The 18,997-nt window shown below is 36.5% G+C and overlaps 3 protein-coding genes across 3 annotated transcripts in view; all 3 read right to left on the reverse strand.

Annotated features, from left to right (window-relative positions):
• The window catches only part of LOC107086176 (40S ribosomal protein S5-like), a 20,364-nt gene continuing 1,367 nt past the window's right edge, over positions 1-18,997 (reverse strand). The window contains exons 2-4 of the mRNA XM_015376960.1: positions 2,368-2,396; positions 498-601; positions 1-261 (exon numbers count right to left, since the gene is read on the reverse strand). Coding sequence (XP_015232446.1) covers positions 16-261; positions 498-601; position 2,368 — 351 coding nt within the window. The 5' untranslated portion in view covers positions 2,369-2,396 and the 3' untranslated portion in view covers positions 1-15. The remainder of the gene's footprint in view (positions 262-497; positions 602-2,367; positions 2,397-18,997) is intronic.
• Positions 5,358-15,260, reverse strand: LOC107086175 (lysosomal thioesterase PPT2-A-like). The gene is made up of 8 exons (XM_015376959.1): positions 14,812-15,260; positions 13,707-13,860; positions 11,812-11,907; positions 11,602-11,709; positions 11,427-11,510; positions 9,542-9,626; positions 8,595-8,649; positions 5,358-8,209 (listed from the first exon to the last, which is right to left on the reverse strand). The coding sequence occupies exons 1-8, from the start codon at positions 14,980-14,982 to the stop codon at positions 8,066-8,068; spliced, it is 897 nt and encodes a 298-aa protein (XP_015232445.1). The 5' UTR covers positions 14,983-15,260; the 3' UTR covers positions 5,358-8,065.
• Positions 16,639-18,997, reverse strand: part of LOC107086174 (carnitine O-acetyltransferase-like) — a 21,579-nt gene continuing 19,220 nt past the window's right edge. The window contains exon 15 of the mRNA XM_015376957.1: positions 16,639-18,115. Coding sequence (XP_015232443.1) covers positions 17,912-18,115 — 204 coding nt within the window. The 3' untranslated portion in view covers positions 16,639-17,911. The remainder of the gene's footprint in view (positions 18,116-18,997) is intronic.

Below are 18,997 nucleotides of genomic sequence, written 5' to 3' on the forward strand. Positions count from 1 at the left end.
TAGAGAAACAAATCATTAGACCCCACTATCCAACTTAAAAAAAGACCGTACTTCTCCAGTCAGCAGGTGGATGATCTCGAAGGCGTGCTTGACGATGCGCACAGTCATCAACTTCTTGCCGTTGTTGCGTCCATGCATCATCATGGAGTTGGTCAGACGCTCCACAATGGGACACTGGGCCTTCCTGAAACGCTTAGCAGCGTAACGCCCTCCAGAGTGTGGCAGGTACTTAGCATACTTCTCTTTAACAGCAATGTAATCCTGAAGGAAAGAGATGCCTTTAGACACTACAAAAATCATAGAAACATGTGTCCAGCTGGTATGTAGTGTCTCTGAGCTGGTGATTGACTGGGCCACGTAAGACTGCAGCCAATGAATAAGCAAAGAATTTCCTCTACGAGTGCTCTAGCACGCCAGGGCAACAAGTAAAATACCCAGACGTGACTCTAGCCTCGCTTATAGGGACTTTGTCTGAAAAGAGATCTTTTGATCCCTACCTGCAGGGAGATGTCGTTGATCTGGACGTCATCAGTGCTCCATTTGCCAAAGAGCTTGATCTCTGGGGTCTCAGCCACAGCGGGGGCAGTCTCCCACTCGGTCACTGAGGGGACAGGAAAAGATTTGCATTAAAGCCACAAAACTGTATTAAATTATTTATGTCAAACATATTTTAAAGTTGCAGGAAAAGAGCTGTTCCAACCGTTGCATTTCTGAATTCTCCTGAGTGGTGCCCGATTTTACACAAGTAAATAAACTGAAAGTGATCGGTCGATTATCAAGGGGGCGGGATTGTTGTAGTGGAAGGATCACAAGCATGTTTGATTGTGACCAATGTCTCGAAAGCATCTTGCTAACCAGTTAGCAACTTAGTGCTAGTAGGTTCCCAATGGGAAATGGATGAGTCTCTAAATCTGCTCTAAATCTGCCAAAGACACAGACGGCCATCCCAAGTAAATGATTCTTATTTCAACTGTTGCGTATATTACCTGTGACATGTGAGGCAAGATGCTATGACCAAAAAAAATTGACAGATGGCCATTGATATGATTGGCTGAATATAGGTGTACAAGCTGACCTATAACTGGCATAATAAAAAACCCACAGCTTTTAAGACAGGATTTCTTCTTTTTTTTTTTTTCAAATAAGACATTTTCTAACTTTTGGGACAATATGGTCTGATAAAGAATACATCTGTAAACATGTTTAAGCCAGAATGATTTTAAATACGACTTCCCTACGACTTTAAATGTGTCTTTGAAGAGGGTTTCAACAACAGTCCAATGACAACCCAGTAGCTCTCCAGATTCAACAATCCAGAGTTCTCAATATAAATACCAGCCATCTACCATTTCAAAAAAAAATTTCATTAAGTAGGGTTTAAACATGTGTAAATAAAACAGATGTTTAGGACAAAAGATAAAAATTATTTATCTTGACATATTTAAGAAAGACTTTTAAAGAATGTATGCACAAGTTGACATCAGTACATAAAATAAGTCTAAAAAGTCTTCATATCACAACATTCTCTTGCACTAAAATAATTATGAACCATTTCCCCAAGGCCTGAAATGTAACTAGAGGGGCTTTTAAACAAAGGTGGATCAATGGTTTATGGATAATCTCAAAATAAAAAATATATGACCGATGACTAGTGGGTGTCAGCTTCGCACAAGATTACATTTCTATTGCTAAAAAACGCTTCAGTTCAATAGGACTGCAAAGTTTGAAAAATAATTAATAAATTTTGCTGGAAAGCGACCATGGACGGAAAAAACACTACTGATCTTTAGTTTTAGAAGACGGCTCAACATTGTAACGACCAGTCTGTTAGCTACAGTCTGTTAGTTTAATGTATGTATTAAATATTTAAAAATATTTAATACATACATTAAACACGAGTACACAGAAAATGTCCATCTAACTGCTTAGAATCAAATAGATGGGGCAGCGTGTTGATTCGGACTTCCCAAAAGAAGAAGGCCGCATCAGAAGCCCGTTAACATTCACAGCAAATAGGTTCGGCAATATAAGACGCGCTGCGATTACCACCGTTTAACGGCCTTCCGTAGCTGCTAATCACACAGAAATAGCGTTTTAAAAAAACAACGTGTAGTGGATTTCAGCATAAAATGTGCTAAATCTAACTTCCACTAGCTTTGCGGCTCAACGTGCCGTGGACACATGTGCTAACGGGTTAGCAACATGCTAACGAGGCAACGTTCTAAATACATAAAACCCGTGTGCAGCAAAAATGTTCGCTTTCTTCGTTAATGAACGAAACAGTGTAGTTATAAATACAAACAAATGCTAACGCGGACGTGTTATTTCGATATGTAAAGAAATAAATAAGCGTAATTCTTTACTCACTAGTTTCTGCCGTTCTGTACCACACTTCTCTGAGACGGAAAAGGGCCCGTGCGTGGCGCCGCCGACGGATATCCGTCGTGGTGCCGCGGCCGCAAAGCACTATGGGAAGTTGTGTTTCTTTGCATTTTACTTATTAACATGCAAAAATATATTGTTTGGTTATAATTTATAGTTAACTTAATATATAACACATATCATTTTAAATTTTCTTTTAAATAAAACCCCGAAGGGAATTCAGTAGCGACCACTAGTGTCATCACACATCAACTTTGGATTTTGAAATCTGATAAATTCTTATTCCAGCCAAACTGATTGGCCAGCTTTTCACAATACAGATGGACAAGAATCTAAAACGTAAATTCAAAAGCAACCCAGGAGTTTATTAAGGCATATAAGGGTAATGGCCAAGCCAGTCACTCATTAACTATGAAAATAGAATAGACTTCACTTGTTAAATACAAAACAAAAAGCAACTGAAACCCAGAGGCATAGCCAGAAAATTTTTATAAGGGTGGCCAGGCAATAACCAATGTACACTAAGGGGTGTCTGAAAGCAGATGGGCGCCAGATCCTCAGGGTTAATCTACACTGTTCCAAAAGGAAAATTAACAAGAAAAACATCCATATTTTCTAAATAAATGGTATAGTGGATAATATTATTTCAGTTTTGGGGCATAAATATTTTCCATCGTCATTTATTACATACTTGTATCAATAAACATTCTGCTTAAAATTGATATTTACAAGCACTAATATCTATATAAATTGATAATTTTTTTAAAGTAGTTATTTATCTATGATTTCACTGAAGACTCCCAGTGACTTGCAGAGAAACATCTTGTCTTTACCCCATATAACACAAAATCTAGTTCTGAAGAGCATGAATTCTGTATTTATCATCATTGATATTAGTATATTGATGTGTATAATTAACCACCAAAAAAATTTTATGTTTAGAATCTTCCACTTGAGAGTATTACTGCTACCACCATCTGTATTAGAGGGGAAAACTGTAGGGGTGGCCACGGCCCCCCATCTAGCTCCGCCCCTGCTGAAACCCACTGCAGGAAAAGCCCTGCACAGCATTAAAAATAAGGAAACACTGCACATGGAGATGTCCATAATCTCATTGCCAAAAAAAATGGTTTAGAACAAAGTGTTAAAAATGAATACTTTATTCACATTTATTTGATTGGCCCCATTACTCTGGCCCCTGATATAAAGGGGGGAAATAAGTGTAGGTCGATGAGCATAGCAACCAATAATCACTGTGCTCATCCTCCAGAAGGCAGATGTCAGTGTTATGTAGAAGTTGATTAAGGTCTTCTTTATCCAATAAAACTGATAGCTGGAATATCTCATTGCTGCAGAATAGAGCTCCTCTGGTCGGGGGAGTGTTTGCCTCCTGTCTGAGCCCTCTTCCGTTGCTTTATCTTCTATCGTCTAGTTGCATTTTGAAATAAGGGTTTGTGAAAACTGGCTGGATAAAGACAAAATAAACCAAACTTCATGTTTAAACAGGGATTTATTGAGAAAATTACAGCTTTTACTTTTTTTTTTTTATCTTGGAAGGACACTGTAAAAACGTTCAAAATAGTAATTCTAGTTTTAAAAGGTTACTTATTTACAGTACCTGGTAGTAAAAGCAGAACTGAAACAAAAAGGACATCCCTTTAGTCATGAGTTTTATGTAGGAAACAATATTTCAAAAATAATACTAGCCATTCAGCAGCTTTGAACACATTTAAAACATGCTATGTTGATGAGTTCCCTTCTAGTTCCTTGTGCAATCAATATTTTCCTTCTCTAAACATCAAAAAACACATTTCTGTATCCCTTCTTTTGATAAATATAGATAGAATAGAACTTTGCAGAATTAGCAAACTAAACATGTAACCAATTTTGTGGAAAAAGGATTCCCTTTTCTAATATATATTAAAAAAAATAAATTAAAAATCACAGAAATGCCTGAGCCATCTAAATGTGATGGAGGGTAAAAACACAGCTTCTACAGTTCTGCTCAGACCTTTGAACAATCATCCCTCATCATAAACATTGGTGCAATAATCTTAGGGTTTTTAAAACTATGCAGGTTGACCAAATTTTATTTCTGGGTTGAATTATGTCAAAGATTCAATAGTTGTTTTAAACAATACTCAAAATGATCAAAGTTTTAAATACAGCTTCAATTTTATACGTAAACCTCTGCTAATTGAATCAATACCCGCTCCCCTTTAGACCTCTTTTCTTTCTATCTAATTTCTCTCGTTTTATGCTTCGCAATTTCTCTTTCAGAACCGTCAGCCTTCTTTATCCACTTAAAAACCTGTTCTGATTTTTTTGCAATCAGTGTCCTGTTAAAACAACCCATAATATCTAAGAACCAACAATTTCACCCGAAACTTATCAGTTAAAAGGGAATTGATCTTATTGTTCAGGAACCTTACGAGTTAAGGCTATCATGTACGGAAAGATTCAAGGGTAACAGTTTAACAGGGCAAATTTAGCATCACTGTGGTCAGGGTAGAGGAGAAAATAGTCAAACTTAAGCTTTTATCTTAATTTGAAGCTTCCAAAATGGATAAACCAAATTCTGACTAAAGAATAACCTTACGAATATGAGCACATAGATACAGCTACTTGGCCATAGTGACAAAAAGAATGCAAGGATGAGGGAGAATGAGGCTTTTAAATCAAAGCACCATTTATAAAAGTAAGGTTTTGGCAACTGCATGATATGGGTTGGTTTGCTAATAATTAATCAGATCAATCGTAATTAATCGATTATTGAAATAATCGTCAACGAATTTAGTAATCGATTCATATTTAACTGGAGTATAGAGACTGTAAAACCTGCCTTTAGCTGTGAGAACAACCCACTTAGAGCAGTAATTATGCCTAAAAAAAATAATAATAATGTAAATATTTGAAATAATTGTAAACATGCTCTATCCAGAACTCCTCAAGCGGAAAAATTTTACTTTCACCTGGTTTATATTCATAAAAAATCTTCTTTACCTTTTGCTATCAGATTATTAATCGAAAAAAATTATTGACAGATTAATCAATTTGCAAAATAATTGTTAGTTGCAGCCCTAGTTTGCTACATATGCTACTGCAGAACTATTCCCAAACGCCCTTACCTCTTCACATAATTTCAGCTGGAAATGATAAAAAAATAAAATAAAAAAACCTACTGGAACGACTGAAGGAGGCCAACATTCAGGTGAATACCTCCTGGAAATATTTTTACACTATTTAAGAACCAGCTTCATGCCTGGAAAGCAACGATCTTAAATGAGAAATACAAAGAAGATTAGACAAATATTATTTGAGAAGCTTGTTGATGGTAACAAAAAGTCATTTGTTTCCTTTTTTACTTGCATTAACCCACCCATACATTTATTTCTTCTTTTTTTTTTTCCACTAAAGCTGCATGTGTTGTTTCCATTGCACCTTGGACAAACACTGGTTCCGATAAGATAACGCATGATTAATAACATATGCCCATGAGGAATGTATCGTAGATGTCTGACCAGAACTGTAAGCTTTTAGCAGACCTGTAACACAGCACTGCCTGACTGGTTGCTTTGCATCTGCTCCCAGATTTTCTTAGATAAACTATGGGTGTTTTTTTTTTCTAGCACCGTCACTGAAGGCAGTGCGTCAGAGCACTTTGGACATGAAACACTGAGGCATGTAGGAAAAAACATTTAAGGCTTTATCTAAAGTGGAAGAAGATTTCTAAAGTACTGCATGAAGCTGAGAAATAAACAAACAAACCTGATACTAATGATCAGATCGTTCATGAACAACAACAATAAAAGAATAAGAAAGGTCTAGATTTAGTTAAAGATGGTATAAATGTCTGCATCACAAGATGAGCAGGGCAGTAATCATCTGTACAGTACGACAGCAGGTCGCTTAGGCACGATTGGGTTTGCATGGTGTTGTTGAGATATGTCTAATGGACACGCTAAAATACGCAAATGACTGTCTACATAAATATAATAGCAATTCATGCTAACAAAAAGGTGCAAATATCAGCTGTATGGGTAATAAACACTTGGGTTTGAATTCCATAAAGGCAGATCAAACAGGATTTATAAAAAAAGAGCCATAACGTTGTTTTATTATCTTCTTGGTAATGGAGTGAATCTACCACTTCATCCAACAGTTCAGGTTTCTGTCTGTGCTACAAACTGCAAGCCAGCATCTGTTAGGAGGCTTTATCTGTCTCTCCACCCATGGGTCAAAATGCAGACGTGGCAGCTGATAGTTGTTTGTGCTTTATAACTGCTCAAATATCTGCTTTATAACTGCTAAAATATCACCGTCTCTGTTATTAAAATTTGTTAGCATGGTGTGAAAACAGCCACTCTCTTATATAACAGATTAACAACCAAATTTCTCTTTAAGGTCCAATTTAGTCCAATTGGCAGAACAAATTAAAGTATTTCCTAAAATTTCCAGCTGTGTTCTGAACTTAGAGGATAAATCCTCTAGATCTAAAAGGAACAACCCATTCCATAACTACCATAACATGATTTCATAATCCAAATTATATCTATGCATAAACTTAAATGTTATTGTTTAATTTTATCCTGGATTTCAAGTGGATGAACATCAAAATGACAAACCACCTTAAAAGATTACATTAAAATAAAGACGTTTTTGAATTTTGTTTAACTGTAAAAATACAGTTAGCTCTGAAAGGAGAAGTTCATAGGAATATGTTACTGAGATTAAGTTCACTCCTGGAGGTCTGGAGATTAAACTTGCAGCTGGCTGGATTCACATCTTGACACGTGGCTGTCTGTGTCATAATGTTAATAGCAAAAGAGTACCTAGAGATATAACAAACTATTTTTGTCTTTGATTCATATTTTTTAATACATGTTTGACCCATGGATAATCCAATTTGTCTTTAAGAATTATAGAACAGCCCAATATAAAGGTATCAAAATATTTCTTTCTAGCCTCTAAACTGAGCGGCCGTTATTATTCAATACCTGAAATGATTGGAGTAGACAGCTTAAATTATCTTTCATATATTAGCGGTTATGCAGGCAGCAAGGCTAACTAAACCTACGGTTAACCTTCCTGTTATCTGCTGCCTGTCTTGTTCTCTCAAAAATGAACTAAATGCATGCCATGACATTTGTAAATGTTTACTTTTAAATACTTTCTAGCATCGCTGACTTCATGTTTAACACTTTACTGATACTGGAAGATTCTTCTGAACTCTGTAACAGGGTTCACATCCAAGAGTTTCTGTGCCTCTCAGCTCTGAAGACTAAATATAAACATATTTTATATTGTCTTAGAAGTTTGGCAGAGCAACTTCCTCTCTAAAAATCCCATATTTTAGACATTTCTGGTGTAAAATATTAAGGTTTTGTTGAACATTGTCTCAGAGGGAGGTAAACCATTAACTGTAGCTTTATATCGACTGTGCAAATTTTAAAACAAGGCTCCCTTCTACTCTCTGCAGTCTCGGTTGAAGAATAAATACATTAAAAACTAATTTAAAACATAAGCACATAAATATTTTTTTTTTTGTGCAAAAGCAAAAATCTATCAAGAGACAGCACAAAATGAGATTCCTCCCTTAGGTTGAAACAACTGGGATTGTGGAGATTGCTGTATTTTTGTGAGGAGAAAGTCAACTATAGAGAATCTGTCTGTGTGAGCGTCTCTACACCAGCCACTTCTCTATGCAGGTGTGGAACACCGTCTCATTCGAATGCCACCAGACGTGTTGGACTCCCGGAACGGAGCAGAAGATCAGATCTCCACGGGCTGCTAGTGTCTTCAGGCCAAATACATCTTTCAGATACAGCTGCAGGGGAAAACACAATGAATTAATATGAGCTTTGACTGCAGGGGTTCAAACACCGCCTGACTTTTCTCAACAAGAGAGCTCAGGATGGAAGAACAAAACTCTGCATGCAGACTTTTTTAACCTCCCTATTTCACCAATGTTCATTTTAAAGCTTGAGTAATAAAATAGAGAACAGAACTCACTAGAATATAGCACATTATGAGCTTTCAAAGTCACAATACAAAAGACTCATAAATGTAAAGCTTTAAATTCAAAGATTGCCCCTAGAATAAATTTAATCCAGTCTTTAAAATTAAAGTTATTCAAAAAAATAGTTCCTTCACATCTTGAAATCACTGGTGACCAGTGGAAAACGTGTTTCTTTGTTCTGATTTCTACTCACATCCTGGTGCTGTATCTCAATGACGGTCTCGTTGTCGTCATAAAACCCAAACTGACTGGAAAACATGAGAGAGTCTGAGCGTCACATGAATGTCAGCAGGTTATAAGCAGTCAAACAAAATCCCCTTCATAAAAAAAGAAACACCGTTAAACATCTGAGCAGAGTATAAACTATTATAGCCCTGGGAAATAAGTGACATTAAATTATAAAACCTTCAGCTGATGGTTTAGGGCAGCATTTACCAACCTTTTTTGACATGTGTACCCCTTTGGGCATTTTTTCTTTCCATGAGTTTCCTTTTTGGTCAAAAGTTTTGATGGGTGCCCAAAAGTGGATTGTACAATAATTGATTATAAAATAAAAACAATTTTACTTAAACTTGTAATTTGAGTATTTAATTCTTAGGCATGTTATGCTTTCTATCTCAAATTAAAAAAACAATATAAATACTGTATGTGTCCAGGGAGTTAGTAAGGAATGTTAATAAAAAATAAAATCCTACTATAACCCTTTATTTATAAAAGTGGAGCACCTCTGAGTAATTCCCTTATAATCACGTTTAAACTTGAAGAATCGGAACAAAATACAGAACAAATGTTATAGTCAGGCTGACTTAGTTAGTTTTACTTTGTTTTCATCAAGAAACCTGAGCTGCTTTGATGAGCTCCGATAGCTCAGTGAGAAAAAAAATGGATCCCAGGCTGTTCTCTACATCCAGTCTGTTCCTCTGTTTGGTTTGAATGTGTGTCAAAGCTGAAAGTTGAATTCAAACATATAAAAAAAAAATATTTTTGGATGATAAAAGCTTGTTTAAACTTTAAATTTGGTCCTCAGAAAACAAAACACCTCCCAGCCCAGAAGATGCATAAAGTAATTTATCTCCTCTCTCTTCAGTTTAAACTACTGAAGTAAATCTTATTCCCGTTTTCTTTCTGATGTAAGCTCACCTCGACTGCCAGGGGGTGATGACGCCATCGTCTGGTCCACCAATCAGCACCAGCTTCTGGATTTTCAGGAAGTTCTCCTTCCATTCTAAAGGTGGAAGTATAAATGTATTTAAAAAGCAATTCTGTGAAAGCAGGGTCTGTAATGTTTGCAGTTTAACGCTACCAACTGGGTTCCTTGTTTTCACTTCCTATGGAGTAAAAACTTTTAATAAATATTAAAAATTACATGAAAAACCTTCTAGAACAAGTAACAAAACATTAGTCTAAGAAACCATAACCTAAGTTTGAACAAAAACAATGTCTTGCAGACGTATTCACATCTCTTAAACCTTTTTTTTTATGTTACGTCTGCAAACTTCCACGTGTTTCATTGAGATTTTATGAGCTCGCCCAACGTAAAGTAGTGCATAAACATGAAATGAAAGGACGAGAGACAAACTATTAAAAAGTTGACATTAAACTCTATTAATTCTTATAACAAGCTAGATAATCAATATTCCCCATCTGAGTAGGGATGGGAATCGAAAACCGGTTCCTGTTCAGAACCGGTTCCATATTTTCCGATTCCATGGCATCGTTTGGCAGCTCGCTAAACGATACTTTTTTCGATTCCCGCAGCACCAGAGCCTAAAGCGCCGGCTCTGGGGAGAACGACTTACGTCGGGTTTTTTACGTAAGTTACGCAAGTTGGAAGAACTATTCGAGGAGGAAGACAATGAGCTGCGGTCAGTTTGTGAATCAAAGCCCCGTCTTTCCTTAGCCCAGAGGGTAGATCAGGAAATCTAGCTCTGTAAAAGCTTGCCCTCCATCCCCTGCAGGGATAGCGCCACACTGTGGTGCTGGAACAAGCAAGATACGCTGCCCTTGCTATCTGGACTGGCTGAAAACTACCTCTGTGTGCAGGCTTCCTCCACCCCATCTGAGAGGGTGTTCTCCACGGCTGGAGACACCTTAAGCGCTGAAAGATCCCGTATCCTTCCAGAAAAAGCAGATATGCTCATCTTTCTGCAAAAGAACTGTTAATTTTTTTCTACTACTGTTTTATAATTAGTATTTTTTGTTATTCAAAATAGGTTATTATCCCATCATTGTTGGTTATTAAGTTTGTTCTTGTAATTATTTTTCATTTAAACACAGATGTTACTCCAGTTTCACATTTCCTGTGGACATCTTGATCTTGTTGAGTTTGTAAGATTGTGCAATAGTTAAGTAAACAAAGTTGATGCTGATAATCAAACTGTTTGTTCTCCTTTTTCCCCCAAATTGGAATCGAAAAAAGAATCAATAAAGAATCGAATCGTTTCATAGAATCGAAAAGGGAATCGGAATCGTGAAAATCTTTTCAATTCCCAACCCTACATCTGAGTAGGATTTATTTTTTTTGTTTTTTGGATCTGCATCTGGCCTCAGAATTTTGTTAGAGCACAAAAACGAACAAACAGACCAAGGAGTAAAGCAGACAGGTCAGAGAGAAAAAAACTACAAGGCACTGCCGTCAATCACAGCAGTCAGCAAAGGCAAAGAGTGCACTGATCAGAGAGCAGGAGCCAAGAGGCACACAATGACTCTGGAGAAGTTCACAGTAGGGGTGGGGATAAGGCATTTATTGTGATATTGATAAAAAATGATAATAGAATATTATTTACTCTTATTTAAACCTTTTTTTAAGACAACCATATGTGGCTGTGACTATATGCAACTTCAGTTACAGCCCAAAAAGGAAACACTACTCTTAAAATCATTTCCCATTTTTCTCTTTATACGGAAATCTGACCTCTGCATTGAACCCATCCTTGAACTGGGACCAAAGGCCTCGCTCTCAGACCCTCAAAGAGAGCAAGCACTATAAATACTGTTTATATTGATACTCTGAATGTTGTCTGACCTGTTGAATTTGGGTTCGGTCTCTCACTGTTAATTAAAGCCAAGTAGTCACTGCTGTTCACATACAGGTCTCTGTGGTGGGGGTCTGAAGGCAGAAGAGAAGAAACACGGTTCATTAATGGTATTTTTCCATCTTTAAGAGGGATCAGAACTCTTCAGAACATCCAAAGCCTCACCGTTCCAATAGTTGCAGATAGAAATCCTCTGACCGATAGCGGTGTAACAAAGATGGTAAAGGTTTGACTTTACAAACTGAGGGAAAAGGTACTTTAGGTAGTCTGTGTCTGAGAGGGGGTAAGAAAAAGAGATGATAAAACAGAATGAAACAGAAACAGACCCCAATAAACCTTTTCCATCTGTTATCGTTTCTATAAGACCAGACCCACCTCCATACTGGCCAGCCTGAGGTGAAGACAGAGAGATGAACGAGTGGACGTTATGGTCAGGCAGAGTGGAGAGGATCCCTCTACAAACGAGTCCACCTGCAAATACAAAGAAAAAAAAAACATTTGTTATATTTAAGAGACTCTGATCAAAACATTTATTAGTCAAACAATTTATTTTTTTTCCCCATTATTTGAATCATCTCTTACAATTCTGAGGAAAAAAAATGATTAGTGATTAAATTGAATGGCGGCATCTTGAAATTGGATGTTTAGTTAAATTTAAAGTTTTCATTTGAATAGGATTTATGGAGTTCTGTCATGTTATTTAGCTTAAAAACTCAAGTTCATCTTCTACACATTCATTACACTCTAAGATATAAGATATCTTTGAGTGATATAACCAGATAGAGCTGTTTTAAACTAAATTTATTTTTGTTTTACACTTGTGTGAACAAAATGAAAAATAAATCTGTCTAAGTCTCTAAGTCTAAGATATAAGCAGTTATTTCTGATACCCTCAATATTGGTTCATATTTCATGAAAATTCCAAAATTCTTATTATTTAAAATTTTCTTTTTAGGGGTTGACACAGTGAGCAAAAAAACAAACAAAAAACAAAACCTGAATACTTTTATCTGAAAACACAAACATTATATCAGAGGATTATAAAAGGGTTATAAATACAGAATGTTCCTCTTCTACACAGTGAATCAGTATACTGCAGTTAATGCACCAAATACTTGGTGGCTTCTCCCTTTGCATGAAACACTGCACTGGCTCAGCATAGCATTGGAGGAGGTAGTTACAACCCTCTTAATAAAGTTCAGTCATGGTACCAGGTTTAACATTATTGACCTCCTGTAATATTCTTTACCAGAAAATCTAAATTCTAATTATTTTTTCAACCGATATTGCATTTATTATTTTATTTTGATTTTATTTTAATTTTCTCAAACATGTTTCACTGCAGGTTTTTATCGTTCCATGACCTTGAAAGCTTGTTTATTCTGAGGCCATCTTCACAGAAATTTACTGTTACGTGCAAAAGTGCTTACTTTGGATCTATGCTCTAGCTGCAACTCTATCTTCCCTTGTGTGAGGTGGCAAACCCAGTTTAAGTGTACTACTGTCACCTAAAGGGCTGGAGGGAGAAAGTCAGTGCCATACTCATGTTCAATGTAATACGACCAAAACTGAGAGCCTCTACGATTTAAAAGTTGTATTTTGTTCAATTCAGATTATATTAGATATTACATTACAAAATGGGGCAATAATTGCCATACCCTTGCTTTAATTGAAAGTAACTAATCAGTATCCTACCTAAAAGGAGGAAACACTTAAGATATGTGTCTCTGTATGAAATCAATCTATGCAAAATGCAAGTTTCACACATTGACATTAAGATACCAACATACAAAAACTACAGATTAAATTATAACCTGTTAAGAAATGCCAATTAAGAGAGGAGAAACTGAAGATCTATAAGAAAAATGCATGAATGAGTCTAAATAATTTAGGCTCTTTTAGGGGGAATGAAAAATGTAATTTGTAAATCTGTGAAAATGAAAAAATGAAGAAAACTGGCCTGATAAGAAAATTTCCAAAAGGTCTTAAGGACTATTCTGCTTCTAATTTTCTACTGCTGTGGTTTTAACTGAAAGCAAAAAGTTGAGAGTCTCGAGCTGATGGACCGGAGCAGAAATCCCAAACATCATAAGAAATACATTCAGCAATAAAATCAAAAACATAGCTGTTGAACCTTGTAGCTGGGAAAGACATTTTCAACTGAGATTCAACTGTTTACATTAGATCAAATCTGCAGTTCATGGTACATTCCAACATAAATACCACCTTTTTATCTGTATTATTTGCACTTCAGGACTGCAGTCACTCACCTTGAGAGTAGCAAATAAAATGAACTCCTTCTGCAGCGTTTTGCATTATCGGGTAAATAGCTGCTTTGAAGCCCTCCACCTGTTTCCACATGGGCTCCAAGCTGGCACTGCGGTCGAACAAGTCGATGACCGTCACATTGGTCCCAGGATGAGACTGCAGGACAGACAAAAAGAAAAAAAGATGTGGTGCATCAACAAAGCATCGGTTCAGGTTGGAAGGCACTGGAGCAAAGGTTTAAGTTATGTGAAAGACATAAAAGAAAAAAGAGGAACTGAGATCTGTTAGGTTTCCTGATGGTTTCAGTAAAAACCAGAAAGGGTTTTTGTTTTATTTTTTTTAAGCATTTCCAACTCACCCTAAAGGGGTTTTAAAATGCATGCATCAATGTTTGGAGAACTGAAGACAAGCAGGATGGGGAACATTTCATCGCCTTTACAGTGTATGTTGATGTCTGAATGCATTACATACTGTTCAAACTGGTTACTACAGATATTGGTCTCGACAATCAATTTGCATTGAAGTATCCCTATGCATCTTTTATTTCATCGCATTTGATGTATTTATTATTATACGTTCATAATACTTTAATGACTGTCCCCAGCTTTGTGGAAAGAATGTTTTAGTTAATCAGACAGTATTTTTCCTAGAAGTTAGGAAAGTTAATAGAAACTATATAGAGAGGAAAGATTAAAGGAAAATTTGCTCAAAATAAATAAAGAATGGGGGAAGTAAATAGACAAAAACAAGGAAAGGGAACATAATAAGAAAGTAAACAGAATATAGGAAATAACTCGATCCATCCACTAATGATGTGTTTATCTATCAGCAACTAGTAGTCACTTTTTTATCTGCTTTTGAAAGTGAATAAAAGCAATGATCTGATAGTGAGATAGTAAAGAAATAGAAAACATTTGCACTTAAATTTTTTTTTATCTGTTTATAAAGTAACTTCTAAGAGTATATATACCTTCTAAACTTATAAGGTTGCAGTGGTTTGGCCGCATATGATGAATTTAAACTCCAAGGCCTGCAGAACATGTTGCATTTAACTTTCTAGAAATTAAAGCTCCCCTCCAGCACTTCCTCATCGTTTTGAATTCTTACCTCGTTGATGAATCGCAGTAAGTTCTTAAAATCGTCCGAACTGTCGAACAAGCCGTGCACGATGATCACCGGCTTATACCCGACCACCGCAGCCCAGAGACACGCGCCGAGCAGCGGCCACAGCACCCCTCCAGCCCCGCTCATTCTCCGACCAAACACTGACCTCTCCATGGCAGGTCGGATGAATTAAAAACCTCTAAAATATACCCCTATACATAAAAATTTGCTTTTGGGTTCAAATAAAACTATAGTTTAGCTAATGATGAGGAATCATCTTTAAGTATGTCTGCTGCTCTCCAGATAAGCACAATTAGCTTCCTTTTTTATATATATATATAATTCCTGTTTAAACACACACTTCCTCCCTGAAGTCACATAAAAACACCCGCTAAAAAAAAACTCGTTAACCGATCGACTTTTTCTCTGCCTTGTTTGTTCCGGTTTTAAATTAAAGGTGAGACGGACGCTGCTGACGGAACTTCCGGTTTCCACTCGACCAATCAGTTTGAAGGGAAACGGACGACTCCTCCTTTATGGAAAGCCATTTGGTGGACATTAGATACACAAATTACATATAGACACCAGCGTTCACTAAATTAGTATCTTACAATCAGCGTTTATGATTTCAGAGGGAAATTTCAGTCATAAAAACGCAGAGGGAAGGAACAGGTGTATTATGGAAGGATGTTTTATCATTTAATCCTGCTGACCAAGTAAATGATTAACAGGGTTTGGATTTCTCATTTGAAAACTCAACTGTTCTCCAGTATACAAACTGATAGCTATGTTGACTGCTACAAACGTTGTGAAAATTACTTTTTTTTAAAAAAAATCATATTCCTAAATTGCATTCTACTGGTAGGTGTAGAAAAGCAATAGGAAACCAATTTAGCCAACTGTTAAAAGTATAACAATGAAATACCTTAATGAATAAAAAATAAATCAATTTGTGGTCAAAATTTCTTCAAGGGAATTATGTGAAAGCAGAAAAAGCTGCAACCAAACCCACACCTCCAAATACAAGCAAACCAATCTTCCTATTGACTGGACCTCACATTTTTTTTTTAAAGTCATCTTATTGTTTTTTTGTTTTGTTTTTTAATATACACTCAGTGTATACAAAATGACAATAAAAGTTTTCTAAGTTTATGTGAACAACCACTTTAAGATTAAAGCATTTTATTTTGTTTATGCAATTTCTTCAGACATTCTGAAAGAAATTAAGGCTCAATCTGTTTAAAATGTTGGAAAACCTGAAAAGATAGCGTAGCAAAGTATGTTAATGATTTAAATAAACTATCAGTAAAAGCATCTTGAAAAGACCCATTGTGAACCAGTTTTATAAATTGAACTGAATTAAAAAACATAAATAAAATATATCAGAAAGACAAAGAATTAAAACTCCCCTCCAATTGATCAAATATATACAGTAAGCGGTAACAAGTAAGTTATAACAGGTCACCTACATGTGAAAACTTCTATAATAAGAAGAGGCCAATGTGTAATAATCCGCTTTCAGAGTGAATTCACTTAGATTGCCGAAATTGGACATGTTGCAACCCATTTTAGACATGCCAACACTGGCAGATCATTTTCTGCTAATTGCATCTTTTCTTTTTTTTTTTTTTTTTATTAATTTCCACTTTTAAATAGTCAGAATCTGTAAATCTTCCCATGTTGTTCATGCTGACTTCATGTCAGTAACAGACCTGGTTTAATGAGGTTTAAATATGGAGAGCAATGGAGTCTAAAAGTAATTATAAGCTGAACAAGTGAAAATAAAAGTAGCTGTCCTAATTTTTTAATCACTAGAAACCAAAATGGAGTTTTTGCTGTTTATTTACATTATTTGAAATGTTCAAATCTTTAAAGCTGATATCAAATACTAATATGTCCAAACATTACAAAAAAAGAGGCTGCTGAATAAGGCTAATATTTTTCACACTGGCCTGCAACATGTTTTTATTCCTCACAGCAAAGAAAAGGAGATCAAATAATCACACCCTTTATTATGGATTAGACAGTTCGCCAGATTTAAATGAACATCTACAAAACCATTGGAGTGGGCAAACATCATCCTCTCAAATATAACCAGAAGATAAGAAGCTGCTGCTACAAAGCAGGCTCAACATAGCCAGATTAAACCAATCTTATCCAAACAATGATCATCACCCTTATTCGCATTTTGATTCTACTTTTCAACGGTGAACAAGTCCAAGAATTCCTATTATATACATGTAACAGAAGAATTTCTGTATCTACTTCTTTAGCTGATCCAGAGCGTTTGAGAACCTTTAATTAGTAATACTGGACTTAGTTTTACTTTGGTAGAGGTGATGCAGGAGATCCTTGTTTACTCTTTTTACAAGATGGGGAAAGGCAAAAGAACGTGGACTTTCAAGCAACGCAAAATCAGAAAAAAAGGTACAAGAAAATAGCTGCTCACCTAAACTTGCCCATACGTACAATCAAAAGCAATGATTTAAAAAAAGTCTAAAATAGGAAGTGTGACCAGCAGTGATGAAGACACAAGGTTTGACTGGTTCAAAGTCAGCTTTCACATCTAATAACAAGATTTTGCACAGGTGTTGGTGAAAAATGTCCCCAGAAAAGATGGATATCCTGCTTTGCAGAAAAGGCTTCATGGATTTTAAGCTCAGAACAAAGAAACACCTTCATCTCTTATCAATATTAACCTGCTTTGGTCCATTTTTAACAGTCGGTAACCTACAACAGACAGAGCAAATGGTGATCTCCTGGTGGAAAGTACCAGGAAAGGCTGCTGGTCGTCTTCTGACTTGTAAAAGGAGGAGTGCGGAGATTTAACGCTTTGGCTAATGCTGGAGTGTCAGGTAGCTTTTTCTTTTGCTTTCACATTAACAGCCAGCTTTCAATCACTCAGAGAAAGAGTTTCATACTGAAAGAAAAAGACTGAAGGTAAAAATATATCAAAAGTACTGCAGAGCCACAGAGTTCAGCCTTCAGGCTCTGATGGAAGAGTAACAAGAAGCATAAATGAGATAGAAAACATTAAGAAATCAGTTTTTTTTTATCCTTCTTGAAAAGAGGGTTCCTCATGTTTGATGGAGCAGCAGCAGCTCTACACGGTAGGCTGCAGCAGCTCCTGCAGGTCGCACAAGGTTTCCTTTATAGTGCGAGCCATTGTCTCTGCGTTGGTGTCCTCGCAGCAGTTGAAGGCAGTGATGGAGAAGTGGACATGGTCCGCCTGAGGGTTGTAACACACGGCATAACCGTCCGGAACGAGGGGTCCGAAGCACATGACGCTGTCTGTGTTTGCGGGTACCTGCACACACAAAAACAAGAGATGATGAGGTTGGAGATGAGCTTTTGATGAAAATAAATATCTGAAAGCATTAAGATGTTGTACGCCAGCTATGCATCAGCTTCAGTCATTGGAAATTAATATAAAACATATTTTTCAAGCTATGCAATGCCATTAAAATCTGTATTTGTCCAATATTTAGGAAATTCAGAGCCCAGCATTTAAAGGCTATGATCCTGTCGCTTTACCTGCACAACTAATTATTTACTGCCTTATTTTACAGAGCAATATATTTACAGCATTCATTTATTTTAAATTATAACTCTACATAAGGCTAATCATTAAATCTTCTTCATTAAAAACTTATGTGAAAATGCAGGGTCGTCTTATAATAGAGGTCTAACCAATTATACAGGCTGACAGTCGTCTTGGGTCGCTACACGAACGCAACAGCAGAGGGAGCCAGCTTTTTGTAAAGCCAGTGACCTCACTGTGGCTGAGGTTATTTTTTTTTTTAAATCACAACAGAGAAGAAGAGACAAGGATGCTATAAAACACAGGTGTCAAACTGGTTCCAGAAAGGGCCGTGTGGCTGCAGGTCTTCTTTTCAACCAAGCAATAGCACACCAGACTCCAGTCATCTCATCAAGAGAGTTCAATCTGAACATGATGACTTGATGAGATGACTGGACTCTGGTGTGCTATTGCTTGGTTGGAAAGAAGACCTGCAGCCACACGGCCCTTTCTGGAACCAGTTTGACACCGCTGCTAAAAAAGGAGAGTCGCTGCCCAGAATGGAGTGGATTAAAAGTAAGACAAGTTTGCAGATATTTGAGGCGGAGCTTTGACACCACTTTTAAAATAATGGTCAATGCAGCGGAGGCATCAAACAGCTGTCAGGCA

This window comes from Cyprinodon variegatus, unplaced genomic scaffold, assembly GCF_000732505.1.
Source record: "Cyprinodon variegatus isolate N-32 unplaced genomic scaffold, C_variegatus-1.0 Scaffold144, whole genome shotgun sequence".
Lineage (NCBI taxonomy): Eukaryota > Metazoa > Chordata > Actinopteri > Cyprinodontiformes > Cyprinodontidae > Cyprinodon > Cyprinodon variegatus.

Excerpts from the sequence above, each read along its gene's own strand:
- LOC107086175 (XM_015376959.1), bottom strand. The coding sequence starts at position 14,982 with ATGGAGAGGTCAGTGTTTGGTCGGAGAATGAGCGGGGCTGGAGGGGTG. Across the intron at positions 11,908-13,706 it reads TTTTATTTGCTACTCTCAAG|GTGGACTCGTTTGTAGAGGG; the intron begins GTGAGTGACTGC and ends TTGTATTTGCAG. Across the intron at positions 9,627-11,426 it reads ACCGAACCCAAATTCAACAG|AATGGAAGGAGAACTTCCTG; the intron begins GTCAGACAACAT and ends TTCCACCTTTAG.